Below are 20,287 nucleotides of genomic sequence, written 5' to 3' on the forward strand. Positions count from 1 at the left end.
AGCTAGTGGGAAGCTGCTGCATAGCACAGGGAGATCACCTCTGTGCTTTGTGACCACCTAGAGGGGTGGGATAGGGAGGGTGGGAGGGAGGGTGACACCAGAGGGAAGAGATATGGGAACATATGTATATGTATAACTGATTCACTTTGTTGTAAAGCAGAAACTAACACAGCATTGTAAAACAGTTATACTCCAATAAAGGTGTTAAAAAAAAAAAAACCATAAAGAAGGAGCCAAAGGGAGAAAGGTAGGAGAGGTGGAGATGCAGTATGGTCAGGACCCAGACCCATCTGATCAGTGACCCACACACCGGAGGAATATCACAACTGCAGAAGTTCTCCTCATAAACAAGAGGTAAAACCACATATTGAGCTCCCCCGCCCAGATATCCTGTACTTGGGGTATGAGCCCCTAGAGAGTCTGGCTTTGAAAACGAACAGGGCTTGCATATGGGAGACCCAGAGGGTTGTGGGAACAGAGATTTTGCTCTTCAAGAGTATGCACAAAATCTCACACACTCTGAGTCCCAGCATAGAGACTATAGTTTGAGAAGCCTGAGTCAGACCCACTTGCTGATCTTGCAGAGTTTCCCAGAGAGGCCAGAGGCAAACTGGGACACCCACAGGAGATGGAGATGCTGTTAGCAGCCATTTTTCAGAGTCATTCTATCATGTGAACACAAGCTCTAGCAGGCAATATTTTGGAATCCTCCCACTATGCTGTCAGGGTCAAGGGCTTACCTCCCCACCAGTGCATCAGCACCAGCCCTGTGTCCCTCTGACCCTTTGGTCCACAGAGCCAGCCATGCAGGGACATGGCCCCACCAATGAGTGACCAGCACCAGCCACGTACCATGCTCCCCCACCCCCCAGTTCATATAGCCAGCTGGTTGAGGACACAGCCCCACCCAACAAAGGGCTAGCACCAGACCTGCAGACCTGGATCCACACAGCCAGCTGTGTAGGGACCTGGCCCTGTCTTCCAGTGGCCCTGCAAACATGAAATGAGGCAGCCAACTGGGCTGGAATCTAGTCTCATCTATCAACAAGCCCAAGTTCTTGGCCCACCACAATAGAAGGGGATACACAGCCCACATAAGGGGCAGCCTTAGAGAATATGACTCTAGCAACCAGAGGGAAGCATGCTGCTGGGCCTCTTAGGAGGACTCCTACATAAGATCATTTCTCCAAGATTGGTAAACATAACCAAAATACCTAATACATAGAAATAAACACAAAGAATTGTGTAAAATAAGGAGAGAGAGAGAGAGAGAGAGAGAAATATGTTCCAAACAAATAAATAACACAAAACCTCATAAAAATAACTAAATGAAGTAGAATAAACTATCCGCCCAGTAAAGGGTTCAAGGTTATGATAATCAAGATACCCAATGAACCTGGGAGAAGAAAGGATGAACACAGTGAGAAGTTCAACAAAGAGTAGAAAATATAATGAAGAACCAAAGACAGCTGGAAAAAAAAAAAAAAACTACACTAGAAGGAATCAACAGTAGATAAGAAAAACAGATCAGTCATTGAAAGATAGAGTAGTGAAAATCACCCAAACTGAACAGAAAAAAAAAATTAAAAGAAATGAGGATAGTTTAAGAGACCAATGGGCCACCACCAGGCATATTAACAATTACATTATAGAAGTTCCAGGAAAAAAAACAGAGAGAGAAATAGGGGCAGAGAACTTATTTGAACAAATAATAGCTGAAAACTTCCCTCACCTGGGAAAGGAAGCAAACATTCAGGTCCAAGAAGCACAGAGAGTCCCAAACAAGATAACTCCATAGAGGTGCATACCAAGATATGTTCTAACTAAAATGTAAAAAATGAAAGGTAATGAAAGAATCTTAAAAGTAGCAAGAGAAAGGCAACTAGTTTCATACAAACAAACTCCCATGAGATTTTAAGTTGATTTCTCAGCAGAAACTTTGTAGGCCATAAGGAAGAGAAATTATATTGTTAAAGTGGTTAAAGGCTACAACCTCCAACCAACTCTACCCAACAAGGATATCATTCAGATTTGAAGGAAAGATAAAGAGTTTTACAGACAAGCGAAACCTAAAAGAGTTGAGAACCACTAAACTGGCTCTACAAGAAATGTGAAACAGACTTCTCTAAGTGAAAAAGGAAAGGCAATGACTGTAAATATGAAAATTACAAAATGAAAAATCTCACAGGTAAATGCAAATATACAATACGAATAGTAGAGCAACACTTATAAAGCTACTAGGAAGGTCAAAAGACAAAAGAAGTAAAACAATCTATATCCTCAATAAGTAGTTAAGAATACACAAAACAAGAGGGATGTAAAATATGATATTAAAAATATTAAATGTGGGGGGAGGGAGTAAAGATGCAGGGTGTTAAAACGTGTTGGAAAATAAGAGATCATCAACTAAAAATTATTATTTAGGTTGTTATATATAAAAATCATGGTAACCACAATCCAAAAATCTATAATAGATATACACGTAAAGAAGAGAAAGGTACCCAAACATGACACTAAAGATAGTCATCAAATCATAAGGGAAGAGAGCAAAGGAAGAAAAGGAAAAAAAAGAAAAAGAACAAAATGGCAATAAGTACATACTTTTTAATAATTATTTTAAATATAAATGAATTAAATGCTCCAATCAAATACAGAATTGGATACAATACCAAGACCCATATATATGCAGCCTGCAAGAGACTCACTTCTGATCTAAAGACAACACAGGCTGAAAGTGAGGGGATGGGAAAAGGTATTCCCCGTAAATGGAAATCAAAAGAAAACTGGGGTAACAACATTTACATCAGACAAAATAGACTTTAAAACAAAGACTCTAAGATGAGACAAAGAATGACATTACATAATAATAAAATAGAAGATATAACAATTGTAAATCTATGTGCACTCAAAACAGGAGCACCTACATACATAAAGCAAATATTAAAAAATATAAAGAAATAAATTAACAGTTACACAATAATAGTAGGGGACTTTAACACCCCATTTACATAAATTGACATATCATCCAGCCAGAAAATCAGTAGGAAAACATTGGTCTCAAATGATACATCAGATCAAAGACTTAATAGCTATCTATAGAATAGTTCATCCAAAAGCAGCAGAATATATATATTCAAGTGCACATGGGATATTTTCTAGGATAGATCACATGCTAAGCTACAAAACAAGTTTCAGAAAACTTAAAAAGATTAAAATCATACCAAGCATCTTTTCTGAGCACAATACCATGAGACTAGAATTACCTATAAGAAAAAAACAAACAAAGAAAACTGTAAAAACACATGGAGTCTAAACAACATGCTACTAAACAACCAATGGATCACTGAAGAAATCAAAGAGGAAATAAAAAAAAAATACCTGTAGACAAATGAAAGCAAAAACACAGGATCCAAAATCTATGGGACAGAGTAAAAGCAGTTCTAAGAGGGGAGTTCATAGCATTACAACTCCATATCAGGAAACAAGAAAAATCAAGAAAACAACATAATCTTACACCTAAAGGGACTAAAAAAAGAAAAACAAAGAAACCCAAAGTTAGTAGAAGGAAAGAAATGATTAAGATCAGAGCAGAAATAAATGAGTCTAAAAAAAGAGCAGAAAAGATCATTGAAACTAAGAGCTGCTTCTTTGAAAAAATAAATGAAATTGATAACCTTAAAAGGTTATCAATAAAAATAGAGAGAGGGCTTAAATAAGTGAAATTAGAGAGAAGTTACAACCAACACCATATGAGAGGTTGTTACAAACAATTATATGCCTATAAAATGGGCAACCTAGAAGAAAAAGGCAAATGCCTAAAAGAGTATAATCCCCCAAGACTGAATTAGGAAGAAATAGAAAGTACAAACAGACTGATTCCTAGTAATGAAATTGAGTCAGTAATTTAAACAAAACAAAACAAAACAGAACAAAAAACTCCCAACAAACAAGTCTACCAAACATTCAGAGAAGAGTTAATGCCTATCTTTCTCAAACTATGCAAACAAACTGAAGAGGAAAGAACTCTTTCAAACTAATTCTGTGAGGCCAGCATCACCCTGATACAAAAACCAGACAAAGAAAAAAAGAAAGAAAGAAAGAAAATTATAGGCCAATATCACTAAAGAATACAGATGCAAAAGTCTTCAAGAAAATATTAGCAAAATTAATTTAACAATACATTTAAATGGTCCTACACTACAATCAAGTTGATTTATCCCAAGGGATGCAAGAATGGTTTAATAACCACAAATCAATCAATGTGATGTATCACATTAACTAATTGAAGAATGAAAATTATACAATGATCAGAATAGATATGAAAAAGATTTCAATGAAATTCAACATCCATTTATGACAAAAATCCTCAACAAACTGTGTATAGAGGGAACGATCCTCAACATAATAAAGTCCACATATAAGAAATACCCAGCCAATATCATACTTAATGTTGAAAAGCTGAAAGCATTGCCTCTAAGATCAGGAGCACAACAAGGATGCTCACTCTCACCATTTTTATTCAACAGTGTTGGAAACCCTAGGTACAGCAATCAGAAAAGAAAAGGAAATAAGTATAGATTGGAGAGGAAGAAGTAAAATTGTCACTCTTTGCAGATGACATGATACATATATAGCAAATCCTAAAGACATGATCAAAAGACTATTAGAACTAGTAAATAAATTCAGTAAATTGCAGGATACAAAATTTATAGACAGAAATCTCTTTTACTTCTATACATTGATAACAAACTATCAGAAAGAGAAATGATGAAAACAATCCCATTAAAATTGAATAAAAAAGAATAAGTTACCTCTGTATAAATCTAGCCAACAAGGTAAAAGTCTTGTACTCCAATAACTATGACACTGATGAAAGAAACTGAAGAAGGCACAAATACACATAAAGTTTAACAATGTTCATGAATTGGAAGAATTAATATTGTCAAAATGTTCATACTACCCAAGGAAATCTACAGATTCAATGCAATCCCTATCAAAATACCAATGGCATTTTTCACAGAACTAGAACAAATAATTCTAAAAATTTGTATGGAAACACAAAAGACCCCAAATAGCGAAAGCCATGTTGAGAAAGAAGAATGAAGCTGGAAGTATCAAGCTCTGTGATTTTAAACTGTACAACAAAGTTACAGTAATCAAAAGAGTATGGTACTCGCACAGAAACAGACACATAGCTCAATGGAACAGAAGAGAGAGCCCAGAAATAAACCCACACACTCATGGTTAATTAATCTATGACAAGGGAAGCAAGAATATACAATGGAGAAAAAACAGACTTTTCAATAAGTGGTGAAGGGAAAACTGAACAGCTACACAAAAAGATCAAACTGGACCACTTTCTCACACCCTATACAGAAAATAAACTCAAAATAGATTTAAGACTTCAGCATAAAATCTGAAACTATAAAACTCTTAGTTAGAAAACATAGGCAGTACACTCTTTGACATAGGTCTTAGTAATATTTTTTTGTATCTGTCTTCTCAAGCCAGGAAAACAAAAGCAAAAATAAACAAATGAGACTACATCAAACTAAAAAGCTCATGCACAGTGAAGGAAACTACCAATGTTAAAAAGGCAGCTTACTAAATGCGAGACAATATTTGCAAATCATATATCTGATTCTCTTATATTTGAGCAAAACATTTTTCTTTTGAAATTCCAACTAATAATTTAGATCCTATTTTCAAGGATATATCTTTAAGTCATATTTAATTTAAAATGTCTATATACTGTTATATAACATTGATAGGTACAACATTAATTTTAAATTATTTTTCACTAAATTGTTTCCTCTATCTTTATCTGGTCATTTTAAAACATATCAAATGCATTAACAAAAGTAGAATCCCCATATATATATATATATATATATATATATATATATATATATATATTTTTTTTTTTTTTTTTTTTTTTTTTTTGCAGTACATGGGCCTCTCACTGTTGTGGCCTCTCCCGTTGTGGAGCACAGGCTCTGGACATGCAGGCTCAGTGACCATGGTTCATGGGCCTAGCTGCTCCGCGGCATGTGGGATCTTCCTGGACCGGGGCACAAACCCGTGTCCCCTGCATCTGCAGGTGGATTCTCAACCATTGCGCCACCAGGGAAGCCCCCCTCCTTATATCTTTATAGGCTTTACCCACACGGTATATCTTATGATCGTAAGTTTTAAAGTTTTATTTTAGCTTTCAATACTTGAGACAGTGGCTATAAGAATATCGATTTCAAATTTATTTGTTAAATGCCATAGTAAAATATAGGTTTATTATATCTGTAACAGTTGCCTCCAATTAGTAGACTTCTGGTTTTTTAAAACTATATGTTTTTCAGGATATTTTTTACATTGTCAACATATACCTCAAAGGAATTTTAAAGATATTTGGTAGTAAATTCTTCTTGTTTAACAAAAAAATCTATAAAATGATCATTTCTTTTCTAATTATTTAGATTTTTATATACCAGCTGCAATAGCAGAAGAATTTACTTAAATAAAGGATATAGTTCAGTCTTCTCTTTCTACTGACTCCTTGAGGAAGCTATTATTATTATTATTATTATTTTTTTTTTTTTGTGGTATGCGGGCCTCCCTCTGTTGTGGCCTCTCCCGTTGTGGAGCACAGGCTCCGGACGCGCAGGCTCAGCGGCCATGGCTCACGGGCCCAGCCGCTCCGCGGCACGTGGGATCCCCCCAGACTGGGGTGCAAACCTGGTTCCCCTGCATCGGCAGGCGGATGCGCAACCACTGCGCCACCAGGGAAGCCCCCAGGAAGCTATTATTGATGTAATCTGAGGTGATATGAAAATAATTTCTTGTCACCAAATACCTCCTACACTCAGTTGTCAGAGTGCCTGATTCTTCCTCAAAGATTATCCTCCTGCGATCACTAAGGGAAAATACTTTCCCCAGGGCAAAGCCTGGGCTGGAGGATTCTCAGAGGAAGGAAAACAATGGTTCTGTTTTAGTTTACCCATGTCCCTTTCAGACAGATGGACTTATATCCAGGCTTTCTCAAATTCTTGTGTTCTGAGGATAGGTAACAACCATTTCTCTGTTCAATTCCTTAACCACTTCTGGACACTCCAGCTTCTGATCCTCCAGCTCTGAGGAGTCCCCTGCCCCATTCATACCTGGGCATCCTTCTTCAGCACTGGCCAGGCCTCGCATTTCCTTGAAGTGTGATTCCTTAATACTGTACCTGACTAGATGCCCTCTCTAATTATTTAGCCTTAATCTTGGTTAATACTGGTCCATCTATTAATCAAATTTATAAATATATATTTTTTTATTTTTAAATTTAATTTAATTTTATTTTTTATCTTTGGCTGCAGTGGGTCTTCGTTACTGCCTGCAGGCTTTCTCTAGTTGCGGCGAGCGGGGGCTACTATTTGTTGCAGTGTGTGGGCTACTCATTGTGGTGGTTTCTCTTGTTGCAGAGCATGGGCTCTAGGCATGGGGGCTTCAGTAGTTGTGGCACGTGGGCTCAGTAGTTATGGCTTGCGGACTCTAGAGCGCAAGCTCAGTAGTTGTGGTGCATGGGCTTAGTTGCTCCGCGGCATGTGGGATCTTCCCGGACCAGGGCTCGAACCATTGTTCCCGGCCTTGGCAGGCAGATTCTTAACCACTGCGCCACCAGGGAAGCCCTATTTTTAAATTTTATATTGGAGTATACTTGATTTACTATGTTGTGGTAGTTTCAGGTGTATGGCAAAGTAATTTAGTTATACATATACATATATATATATACACTTTATAAAAATACATTTAGAATTCCTGGCAACACAGTCTTGCCAATTGCTGTTCCCTTACTATCGGTATATTCATATGCTGTGGCCAGCTTTAATAAAGGATTGTGGTCAAAAGCTGTCTTTTAATAGAGATATTTCTACCAGGTAAGTCTATTCTAGTGCTAATGGAGTCACCTGTTCAAATTTGCCAAAGAAGGAGATTCATCCTCCCCAGATGCACAATACTCTGAGCTCAGCCCTGGAAGCAGTGCTATGTCCTTGAGCAAAATGGATGTTCTGCCAATACCCTGATGGTATTAAGTAATTCTTCTCTGGCATTAAAAAGAAAAATCTTTTGTTCAAATATAAGAATTCCTCGCCCTTTAATGTTTTAATGCATTCGGTCACTTGCACCTTCGTGTAGATCAGTTTCTCAGAATGCTATTCTCCTGAGAGGAAGGGCTGAGGGTGCATGTGATGGATGGAAGAAGGGAAGGGGAATGGTGAGAAAAGCACAGTAAGTGCAGACAGAGAAGGAGAGAGGTACTGAGAGGAACGTCTCCAACCTCCATTTGTCACCATGCAACATTCCAGTATTTCCTCTTGTTCAAAGACAATGAAAAAAAATATCACAACAAAACCCATCAGTAAGTTTTACCACAAGTCCAGGTGTGCATAAACATGGCAAGCCATCGCCGGGTTCATCTCCTCTGCACATTTCATGAACATGTAAGTTGGAAAGACACTCATAAAGTTCTTTCTCACAGGGACGTTCTGATCTTCCTGTTAAACACAATAACAAAGCAGAGATTCAATTGTTAATAAGAATAATAGTTGTAAGGAGAATAGCTATATATATACACATATATATACATAGTTTCAATTCAATTCTTAATAATAATAGTAAGGAGAATAGCTTAATTATAATTCAATTCTTAATAATAATAATAGTAAGGAGACTAGCATATATACATGTATATAGTTTATATACACTCCTACTCTATTTTATAATTGTGCTAGGTATTTAATATAAATTGTTTCAATTATCTTTATAATCATTCTAACAAGTAGCTATTATTATTATCTCTATTTACTAGCTGGAAAAATTAAATTAAGAGAAGACAAATAATTTGCCTTAAAATCATACAGTGTGTAGAAATGGAAGCAAGTATATGTAAAATAAAGTTTCAGATTGTACCTTTGGTGCCATTCTACATTCCACATCTAAATTTCTTTAAATATTTACTTTGGAATAGATACGTAGAAGACAACGGAATAAACACACCCCATAATTCCTTTTAAAATGAATCTTAAATTCAAAAGAAAGCAATTATTACAGATTTATCAATATGAAATGTTTTCTTGTAATACCCATAGTGTTTTACAGTTAGTATTTCTTAAGCTGTAGTTCTAAAGAATACAAATATTATGTCTTTGTTCATCTGACTATTGGCTGTAAGAATTCTTAAACATGAGATCTAATTTTCCACACTAAAACACTGTGTGTTTGTCTTCTGTTCTACATTTTCCAGAATTTTAACATTAAACTAGCACCAACATTGCTAAGCTACACACACAATATCTGAGCTGTGGTTTACTAGATGCATATTAGAAGCAGTGTGAAACCATTGATTCTTTCTTATGGGGCAACTATTTATAATAAATCAGTATGTTTAAGAACATGTTAACCTGAATATACTATTCCAAATAGGAATGAAAGGTCTACAGAAGAAGCTGTCACTACTCCTTGATGACCTATGTGAACTTTAAAGCAACTTTTTAAACTTTGTCTATGTATTATCCCACAGCATTTAATCTGAACTCTGACTAGTGGGAAATTCAGTCTTATTATTGTTCCTACTTAGCAATATAGTCTCACCATTCTCCCTGATAAATTGTATGAGAACAGTTAAATAAGTTTTCTGGGGTGTTTAGAAATGATTTTTGTGCAATATCACATTATAAGAAGAAAAATAATAATGCAAGTTTAAGAGATTTGGGGGACCCAGATCAAAGTTAGAAGTAGCTGCCAAAAGACCGGTCCATGACTCTTGACTTTGTAATGTTCTGTCATGTAGTGAACAGATCCTGTGGGCATCTCTGTTCATCAGGCTATAAGAGGTGATTCAGGAAAAACATTTTTGGAGGGCTTTTAAAAAGCCACCACAACCAGTCATTCACATGGTTGAATCTTACAAACATATTGTTTTGCATAACAGCAAATTCTGTAAAAACACTTACATTCTGATAACTGTCCCTATAAAAGTCAAATACCCACAAACTTAATAACATCACTTAGAGATACCTACACATATAATAAAATGCTAAGGAACACTAAAGAGATGTTGAATATGAAATTCAGTATTGTTTCTGCAGGGTGGGAGATACTAATGTGCTCAGAGAAGGATATCAAGGAGGCTAAACTCATTGCTAATGCTATTTCTTGAAGCAAATGGGAGGTACACAAGGTTTATTATATTATCTTATAGAATAAATATACATTATACATTGCTTGTATATTCTTTTGATTGAATAAAACAGTCCACAATATATTTTAAACAATTAAGAATAATAATGTAGTTTTCTTCTTCCTTCTAGTACTGTGAAGGATATTACAAACTCTAAACCATAAGATAGGAACAGGGAAAGAAAAAGAGTTCACCAGACCAGTAAAAAGACAAGGAAAATTTTATTCAAGAGTATTACAATAAAAGAAAAAGACTATTGAATTAAGGGAGAGCAATGGAACACAACTGCACTGAACCAAATGTAGGTGGAAGGGTTTTCAAGTGCTGGGATGAGAGAGTGGAAAAATGCTGGTGAATATTGGTCTGGGGGTGTTGGTCAGTGTTGGCCATCTGTGTGGCTAATGGTCACTCATTGACACTAGACACCCCCCTCCCTGGAGGGGAGAGAGGGGCACTGCCTCCTTCTATGGTTCCATCAAAGTGCTGACTCTCAGGTCCTTGAGAAAGACATTCCTGCATTGTAAAATTGGCAAAGCCTGCAAGAAAGTTCCAACCTCAATGGGATGGAGAAGAATTTACAATTACGGGATGGAGAAGAATTTACAATTACGAGTTTTCTAAAGTGAATGCCGTAAAGAAAGAGAGAGTGTGCTCTGGAGTCATGAAGAAGCCTGTCTAAAGTTTAGTTAAGCTGAGGGAAACAGTAAGGATGTCTTGGTCAAAATCAAGAAAATAGGATAGAAAAAAGTTAGTAGGGGTTCAGCTCAGGAAACAGAAATCACTCTAGGTTTCTAAGCAAAAGGGGCCTTAATAACAGAATAAGACACTCCAAATTGATTAGAAGGAAGGGCTGTATGGGTCACTTCTAGAACCACAGATCTGACTCTCTGGGAGATGCCACCTCATTCGTAAGCAGGAAAGTGAGAAGCATAAAAGCCACCGTTGAATGACTGAGTTCAAGATCCCCTTGCACTAGTTGAGGGAAGCTGGGTACCCAAGAGCTGCCACCACTACCTCCCCAGCTACCTCTCCCTGAAGCTGGTGACTCAACACCAAATCGCAGTCTTTCTGCCCTTCCTGAGTCCTATTTTTAATACACAGTCAGTGATTCGATAGTGAAATCTGCTGCATAAAACCCCACATGTCCATGACCTTCTCCACCAGATGAAACTGCTAAGACACCTAGAAATGACCTCCACCATATCCTACAGATTTCAGGTATGTTTATATTGGTGGAATTCAATTTATATTTACAATTTCAATTTCAAGGGAGCTTAGATATTGTAGTTTTTAATGTCCTTGCCTCTACAGTACAGAAACCACAATAAACAGGAATGGATGCTGAGTGTCAATCATACCTATTGTGGGCAAAGAATGTCATCTGCCGTATCAGTAAACAAAGTGTATTACAGCCATTAAGCCAGCAGCCACTGTGGCCACCACCAACTGTGCACCTTGAGGGAATTCAGAATGGAGAAAACAGGATACAGGATTACTCTCTAGAAAACTAGATAGTTAAGGTGCATGTCAAAGAATGATTTCAATAAGCCCAGACTCTGGTGTCTTCCCATACATAGAAAAGTGCTAAATCCATTAACCTGAGATGTCTGTTTTTTTCTTTAATTAACAGTAATCTTTTGATGTTCTGAATACCTGGTTTTTGTTGCAAAAACTCTTGTATATCCTGGCTCCTTCCTTTCCTCTTGGGAGCCGTCCCTCAGAGAGATCTGAGAGGCTGCCTCGTGGGCTTAAGTCCTCAGCAAGTCCACCAAATAAAACATGATACTCAATTCTTAGGCTGTGCGTTTTTTTCAGTCAACACTATCAAAAATAAATAAGATAAATGTCCTTGTACTGGTGTGGGCCAGAAAATGGAAACAGAATAAGGGACTATAAAACAGGCAAATTAAAATCCAGTAGGTAAGATTGAAAAGAGAAAAGCTCACAGAGATGAAGAAAACATCCTTTGCATCCCATATAAATTTGCTGTCCATTTGTAATAAGGTAACCATATGCTAAAAAAATACTGTTTGGTGATTAAAATCAATAAACCAAAAGTTTTCATTAGCAATTCAGAAAAAGTGATCAAATCATTATGGTTTTAAACTCATAGTACTACTCTAATATCTGACATATGATAAAAATAAATAAATGCTTATAGAATGAATGTTGTCAAATAATGCACATGTAAAACAAAGATGATTTTAGATGTCAAATTATAATAAAATAACAAATTAGACTAATTTTTAAGATGATGAACAAAACAAATCTTTAAATACATCAATATACACAACTAGAAACACTGACCAGTTTTAACACTACCATTCTCTGCTATAAAATAGCAGTTGTAATAGTTTGAGTTTATTAATGAAAATAAAAGTCACTATGTCAAAGATTTATATATTTTACTTTCATTTCATTTTCCCTCTCAGCACCAAGTGATTTTCATATAATCTGGGGAAAATAAAACTAAACCTAAACCGAAAATAATTCTGCCTTACTAGTTAATATATTATGTAGTAATTGGATAACATAAATTAAGTTTGTCTCCTTATCTTAGTCTAATTTTAGAATATATAAAATTGAGTTTTACATCTATATCTTCATGAAAATATAATAGTATATACTCTCATATTAAAGATTATTTCACTTTTCATGGATCTTAATTAAAAGGAAAACTCATTCTATATCTCTTGTTGTAAATACAAAAGCCTATCCCTGACTTAATAATTGTGGACATGGGTGGCAGATAGTATATGTATTTGTTTCTCAGTTTTCTTGCCCCAAGGACAATGCAGCATTTCTGCTTCAAAATGAATAATGCTATTTTAAGGGCAAAATATGTGTCTGCAGTTTATATCATTACCTATACAAACACGACTGCACCCCTCCTGAGTATAAAAAGTGTCTGGGTACAGTGACTGCCCCAGGGATTGAGAACAATTCCGGGAGAAGCATTCACATTTGCAATACAGAGACTTTCCAACTGTCAGCTTGCTCATAATGGTAAATTTACTGAGTGGTAAACATTTTTATGTAACACTATAAATGGGAGTACCTAGGCCAAAACATAAGTGCATTTTATTTTGTAAAATAATCTGAATATTTGTATTGATACTTCAATGGAAAAGAGCTCACTGGTCATTGGATTTACTGCCTATGCAGAGGATGAGCTCTTTGATCAATACTATCTTGTACCTGGACAAAGACCTCATGCAGAGAGGGTGGGTGAGTTCTGAGATCCAACCTGTGCTCCACTCTTCAGGCACTGCCCCTTCTTAGCCTGGAGGGAAGGGTATCTGCCTAGGGAGAGGGAGAAGAAGAGGGCTTCATGCTAACTATGGCCCTTCATGGACAAGAATCACAAATGGACTGTACTTTTCCAAGATGTGCCAAACACAACTTCTCAGATGGGGTTTCCTGGAACAAAACTAAAGAACAGAGTCTTCTAACCTACTTATACCCAGTTTAAATTTCAGTTGTGTTTTGCAGATTCATGTGGTGAGGAAAGCGACATTTAATTTTTCAAACTTTGTTCTGTTCAGAAAGTTGCAGGAGTCAAGCAGTTGTTTGACTACAATGAAGAGAGAAGGGAGAAAAAAGACAAAAACCACAAACCTTGAGGTGCAGCTGGAGGAGGCACCCAAGATGACAACCGTGGAGGAAGAGCTGTTACATGAAGACAAGAAAATTCTGAAAATTGGCCACATGATGTGAACTTATGGAAGATTTCCACAACTGATAAGAGTAAAAAATGGCAATAATTTATGGTACTTAACTAATTTAAGAATAGAAGTAAATACCTAGGGAAGGTAGGTTTCCATCCAGAAATATGTAAGGTAAGACTAATGGCCTGATTTAGACCAGAGCATAAGGAAGAATTATCAACATGATTTAAATCTGGTTTCCTCCATGGATGAGAGAGATGAGTGGACCAGTATAAACCAAATAAGTCAGCATTTGTGTTTTTCTGTGCTGTTTCGGATAAGGCAAATTGCTGTTAACTACTCAGAAAAGTGTTAAGTTCTCAGTTTTTGCTTATGGAAGCTTTATAGGAGCTAATCAGAGAGATCTGGAGGGACCCCCTTCCTGAGAAATCTCACAGGGGTTAGAATTGCTAACATCCAGATTAAGCAATTAAGCTGCCACACACTGATGGACCTTATTAGTCAAGGTCTTTTTGTTTTTTTGGATGGTTGTCCATCTGATTTTTTTTTAAAATTTTCATAAGAACATTTAACATGATATGTATCCTTTTAAAAGAAATTTAAGTGTACAATACAGTGCTATTAACTATAGGTACACTGTTGTAGAGCAGGGTTCTGGAACTTACTCATCCTGCATAATTGAAACTTTATGGGAAGTTGCTATTCAGTGCAGACCCTTTTTGGGGAACATAAGAAATGAGGGTACAGCACCAGGCCAGACTTCCTGGTTGTGAATTTCAGTTTTTGCCACTACTATGATATGGGGGATTACCCAAAGACTCTGGGACTACATTTCCTCATGGGAAAAATGAGATGAAAAAATACCTTCTTCACAAGGTCATTATGAAAACTGAATAAGTGAGTACATGTAAAATAGCAGGGTGCCCATGCACTAATATTTTTATTGTTACTATAATTAGTATTATCTAAACAAATATGTGCTCAAGGCCTCCCACATTTGGCCTTCAACATCTAAAATTCAGAATATGACAGAAAGAAGAGCTCAACAACAGGGAGAATTTTCAAGGATAAAATAATGAAGAAAAAAATCAGACTCCTATCAAAATGAATTGATGTTGGGGGTGAGGAAAGGACTGACTACACAGTGGTGGCATGAGCACATTGTGAAGGGCAGTGGCCACATGACTGGCTGTGGTGGTACTTACACAATTTTACACATTTATAAAAACTATAAAACTGCCTGTCAGAGAGTGAATTTCAAGATACAAATTAGGAAAAATACTGAAAAAAAGAAAAACCAACAACAGCTAACTATGCTATTAAAGACAATGCGGAAAGAAGAAAAAAATGAGGAAAGATTGAAGAGTGACCTGCAAGCATGAGATTATTCCTTAAATAACTTCAGAAGTAGGAAGTGCTGGTGTGGTTAAGAGGCCTGGCTGGAGAGAGCCCTTGGGAGGGGACAGGGGTGTGAGAGGGTATCCGTAGCACTTTCTAATAATTTGTCTGTTTGTTTTGTTGCTTACAAGGTATGTGCTTTTGTGACTTGGCTGTGAAGAATCTAAGCAGAAATAGAGACACAGATGTAGAGAACAAACGTATGGACACCAAGGGGGGAAAATGGTGGGGGAGGGGTGTTGGTGGGATGAATTGGGAGATTGGGATTGACATGTATACACTAACATGTATAAAATAGATAACTAATAAGAAAGAATATTAATTATAAATTATTTATAATAAATATAAATATTTATTAGTTATAAAAATAAATTAAATAAAATTCAAATATTAAAAATAATAATAATATATTTTTTTTAAAGGATGCAGTGGTGGCCATGAGGATTTTGCTTAGTGCAGGTCTATAGCAAGTATTCAGTGAAGGATAGCTACTGGTATTTTTATTTAATCAAACTGCTTGTACCAACTGTGATAACTCATTCCATTTTGAGAAGTTTTAAAATAAATCTGCTTTATATGGGGGGAAAAAAAAACTCAGAATCTAAGTCTTAAACCAGAAGTACCAGCAAGTTCTGAGTTATCACCCAACAAGGCAGATGGGTGTCATTTTTGAGGGCTTTCATTTCCACAGTGGACCTGATGGGCAACATTCAGGACAGGACTTCGTTTGTTGCTGCAGCTGCTTCAGAAGGGCCCCAGGCCTCAAGTAAATCTGAAACAAGTGGAATCTTCACCTGGAGCATCAAAACTAATCTATCAACATAAAGAATGGAACTAGCAATTATAAGATATGTATTGATATGGTAAAAATGACTTTAATACTTGTTTTGTTTCTTAACTGTTTTCATAGGATTATATGCATTGCTTAAGGTGGCTATCTAACAGTTTTAAATGATCAGACCTTGACAACAATATATATATTTTTAATTCTCCAACCTTATTTCCTGGTACTCCTTACATCCAACTTTATTATTTTTGAATTTTATTTTACTTATCTATTTTTATATACAGCAGTTTTCTTATTAAGTTACCTATTTTATATATATTAGTGTATATACGTCAATCCCAATTCATCCCACCACCACCCGCCACCCCCGCTTTCTCCCCTTTGTGTCAATACATTGTTCTCTACATCTGTGTCTCTATTGCTGCCTTGCAAACCAGTTCATCTCTACCATTTTTCTAGATTCCACTTATATGCGTAAATATAAGATATTTGCTTTTCTTTTTCTGACTTACTTCACTCTGTATGACAGTCTCTAAGTCCATCCATGTCTCTACAAATGACTCAGTTTCGTTCCTTTTTATGGCTGAGTAATATTCCATTGTATACATGCACCACATTGTCTGTATCCATTCGTCTGTCGATGGGCATTTAGGTTGCTTCCATGACCTGGCTATTGTAAATAGTGCTGCAGTGAACATTAGGGTGCATGTGTATTTTTGAATTATGGTTTTCTCTGGGTATATGCCCAGTAGTGGTATTGCTGGGTCATATGATAATTCTATTTTTAGTTTCTTAAGGAACCTCCATACTGCTCTCCATAGTGGCTGTATCAATTTACATTCCCACTAACAGTGCCATAGGGTTCCCTTTTCTCCACACCCTCTCCAGCATTTGTTGTTTGTAGATTTTCTGATGATGCTCATTCTAATAAATGTGAGATGGTATTTCATTGTAATTTTGATTTGCATTTCTCTAATGATTAGTGATGTTGAGCATCCTTTCATGTGTTTGTTGGTGATCTGTATATGTTCTTTGCAGAAATGTCTATTTAGGTCTTCTGCCCACTTTTGGATTGTGTTATTTAATTTTTTGATATTGAGCTGCATAAGCTGCTTGTATATTTTGGAGATTAATCCTTTGTCAGTTGCTTCTTTTGCAAATATTTTCTCCCATTCTGAGGGTTGTCTTTTCTTCTTGTTTATGGTTTCCTTTGCTTTGCAAAAGCTTTGAAGTTTCATTAGTTGAAATTTCATTAGATCTTTGTGTTTATTTTTGTTTTTATTTTCATTACTCTAGGAGGTGGTTCAAGGATCTTGCTGTGATTTATGTCAAAGAGTGTTCTGCCTATGTTTTCCTCTAAGAGTTTTATAGTGTTCTGTCTTACGTTTAGGTCTTTAATCCATTTTGAGTTTGTGAGTGGTGTTAGGGAGTGTTCTAATTTCATTATTTTCCATGTTGCTTTCCAGTTTTCCCAGCACAACTTATTGAAGAGGCTGTTTTTCTCCATTGTATATCCTTGCCTCCTTTGTCATAGATTAGTAGGCCATAGGTGCATGGGTTTATCTCTGGGCTTTCTATCCTATTCCATTGATCTATATTTCTGTTTTTGTGCCAGTACCATATTGTCTTGATTACTGTAGCTTTGTAGTATAGTTTTAAGTCAGGGAGTCTGATTCCTCCAGCTCCGTTTTTTTTCCTCAGGATTGCCTTGGCTATTTGGGGTCTTTTGTGTCTGCATGCATACAAATTTTAAGATTTTTTGTTCTAGTTCTGTAAAAAATGCCATAGGTAATTTGATAGGGATTGCATTGAATCTGTAGATTGCTTTGGGCAGTATAGTCATTTTCACAATATTGATTCTTCCAATCCAAGAACATGGTATATATCTCCATCTGTTTGTTTCACCTTTGATTTCTTTCACCAGTGTCTTGTAGTTTTCTGCATTCAGGTTTTTTTTTCTCCTTAGGTAGGTTTATTCCTAGGTATTTTATTCTTTTTGTTGCAATGGTGAATGTGATTGTTTCCTTAATTTCTTTTTCTGATCTTTTGTTGTTAGTGTACAGGAATGCAAAAGAATTCTGTGCATTAATTTTGTATCTTGCAACTTTACTAATTCATTGATTAGCTCTAGTAGTCTTCTGATGGCATCTTTAGGATTATCCGTGTATAGTATAATGTCATCCATGATAGTGACAGGTTTACTTCTTTTCCAATTTGTATTCCTTTTATTTCTTTTTCTTCTCTAATTGCTGTGGCTAAAACTTCCAAAACTATGTTGAATAATAGTGGTGAGAATAGACATCCTGTTATGTTCCTGATCATAGAGGAAATGCTTTCCTCTAAGTTTTTCACCTTTGAGAATGTTTGTTGTGGGTTTGTCATATATGGCCTTTATTATGTTAGGTAGGTTTCCTCTATGCCCACTTTCTGGAGAGTTTTTATCATAAATGGGTGTTGAATTTTGTCAAAAGCTCTTTCTGCATCTATTGAGATGATCATAGGATTTTTAGTCTTCAATTTGTTAATATGGTGTATCACGTTAAGTGGTTTGCATATATTGAAGAATCCTTGCATCCCTGGGATAAATCCCAATTGATCATGGTGTATGATCCTTTTAATGTGCTGTTGGATTCTGTTTGCTCGTATTTTGTTGAGGATTTTTGCATTATCTTCATCAGTGTTATTGGTCTGTAATTTTCTTTTTTTGTAGTATCTTTGGTATCAGGGTGATGGTGGTCTCATAGAATGAGTTTGGGAGTGTTCCTTTCCTTGCAAATTTTTGGAAGTGTTTGAGAAGGATGGGTGTTAGCTCTTCTCTAAATGTTTGATAAAATTCACCTGTGAAGCTATCTGGCCCTGGACTTTTGTTTGTTGGAAGATTTTAAATCACAGTTTCAATTTCATTGCTTGTGATTGGTCTGTTCATGTTTTCTATTTCTTCCTGGTTTAATCTTGGAAGGTTATACCTTTCTAAGAATCTGTCCATTTCTTCCAGGCTGTCCATTTTATTGGCATAGAGTTACTGTAGTAGTCTCATATGATGCTATGTATTTCTGTGGTGTCCAATGTAACTTCACCTTTTTCATTTCTAATTTTATTGAGTTGAGTACTCTCCCTCATTTTCTTGATGATTCTGACTAAAGGTTTGTCAATTTTGTTTATCTACTCAAAGAACCAGCTTTTAGTTTATTGATCTTTGCTATTGTTTTCTTTGTTTCTATTTCATTTATTTCAGCTCGGATCTTTATGATTCCTTTCCTTCTACTAACTTTGGAGTTTGTTTGTTCTTCTTTCTCTAGTTCCTTTAGGTGTAAGATTAGATTGTTTGAGATTTTTCTTGTTTCTTGAGGTAGGATTGTATTGCTATAAACGTCCCTCTTACAACATCTTTTGCTGCATCCCATAGGTTTTGGATTGTCATGTTTTCATTGTCATTTGTCTGTAGGTATATTTTAATATCCTCTTTGATTTTGTCAGAGATCCCTTGGTTATTTAGTGAAGTATTGTTTAGCCTCCATGTATTTGTGCTTTCTACGTTTTTTCCTCATAATTTATATCTAATCTCATAGTGTTGTGGTCGAAAAAGATGCTTGATAAGATTTCAATTTTCTTAAATTTACTGAGGCTTGATTTGTGACCCAAGATGTGATCTATCCTGGAGAATGTTCCATATGCCCTTGCGAAGAAAGTGTAATCTGCTGTTTTCAGATGGAATGTCCTATAAATATCAATTATATCTATCTGGTCTATTGTGTCATTTACAGCTTGTGTTTCCTTATTAATTTTCTGTCTGGATGATCTGTCCATTGGTGTTAGTGAGGTGTTAAAGTCCCGTATTATTATTGTATTACTGTTGATTTCCTCTTTTATAGCTATTAACATTTCCCTTATGTATTGAGGTGTTCCTATGTTGGGTGCATAGATATTTATAATTGTTATATCTTCTTCTTTGATTTATCCCTTGATCATTATGTAGTGTCCTTCCTTGTCTCTTGTAACACTCTTTACTTTAAATCTATTTTTTTTTGATTCATAATTTTTGTTTATTTATTTTTTTTAGAATTTCTTTTTTTTTTTTAACATCTTTATTGGAGTATAACTGTTTTACAATAGTGTGTTAGTTTCTCCTTTACAACAAAGTGAATCAGTTATACATATACATATGTTCCCATATCTCTTCCCTCTTGCATCTCTCTCCCTCCCACCCTCCCTATCCCA

The 20,287-nt window shown here is 35.9% G+C and overlaps 1 protein-coding gene across 2 annotated transcripts in view; it reads right to left on the minus strand.

The window, feature by feature from the left end:
- Positions 1–20,287, minus strand: part of EYS (eyes shut homolog) — a 1,767,714-nt gene that overhangs the window by 914,124 nt on the left and 833,303 nt on the right. For both annotated transcript variants that reach the window (XM_024133056.1, XM_024133057.1), the window contains exon 22: positions 8,407–8,531. In XM_024133056.1, coding sequence (XP_023988824.1) covers positions 8,407–8,531 — 125 coding nt within the window. The remainder of the gene's footprint in view (positions 1–8,406; positions 8,532–20,287) is intronic.

This window comes from Physeter macrocephalus, chromosome 10, assembly GCF_002837175.3.
Source record: "Physeter macrocephalus isolate SW-GA chromosome 10, ASM283717v5, whole genome shotgun sequence".
NCBI lineage: Eukaryota > Metazoa > Chordata > Mammalia > Artiodactyla > Physeteridae > Physeter > Physeter macrocephalus.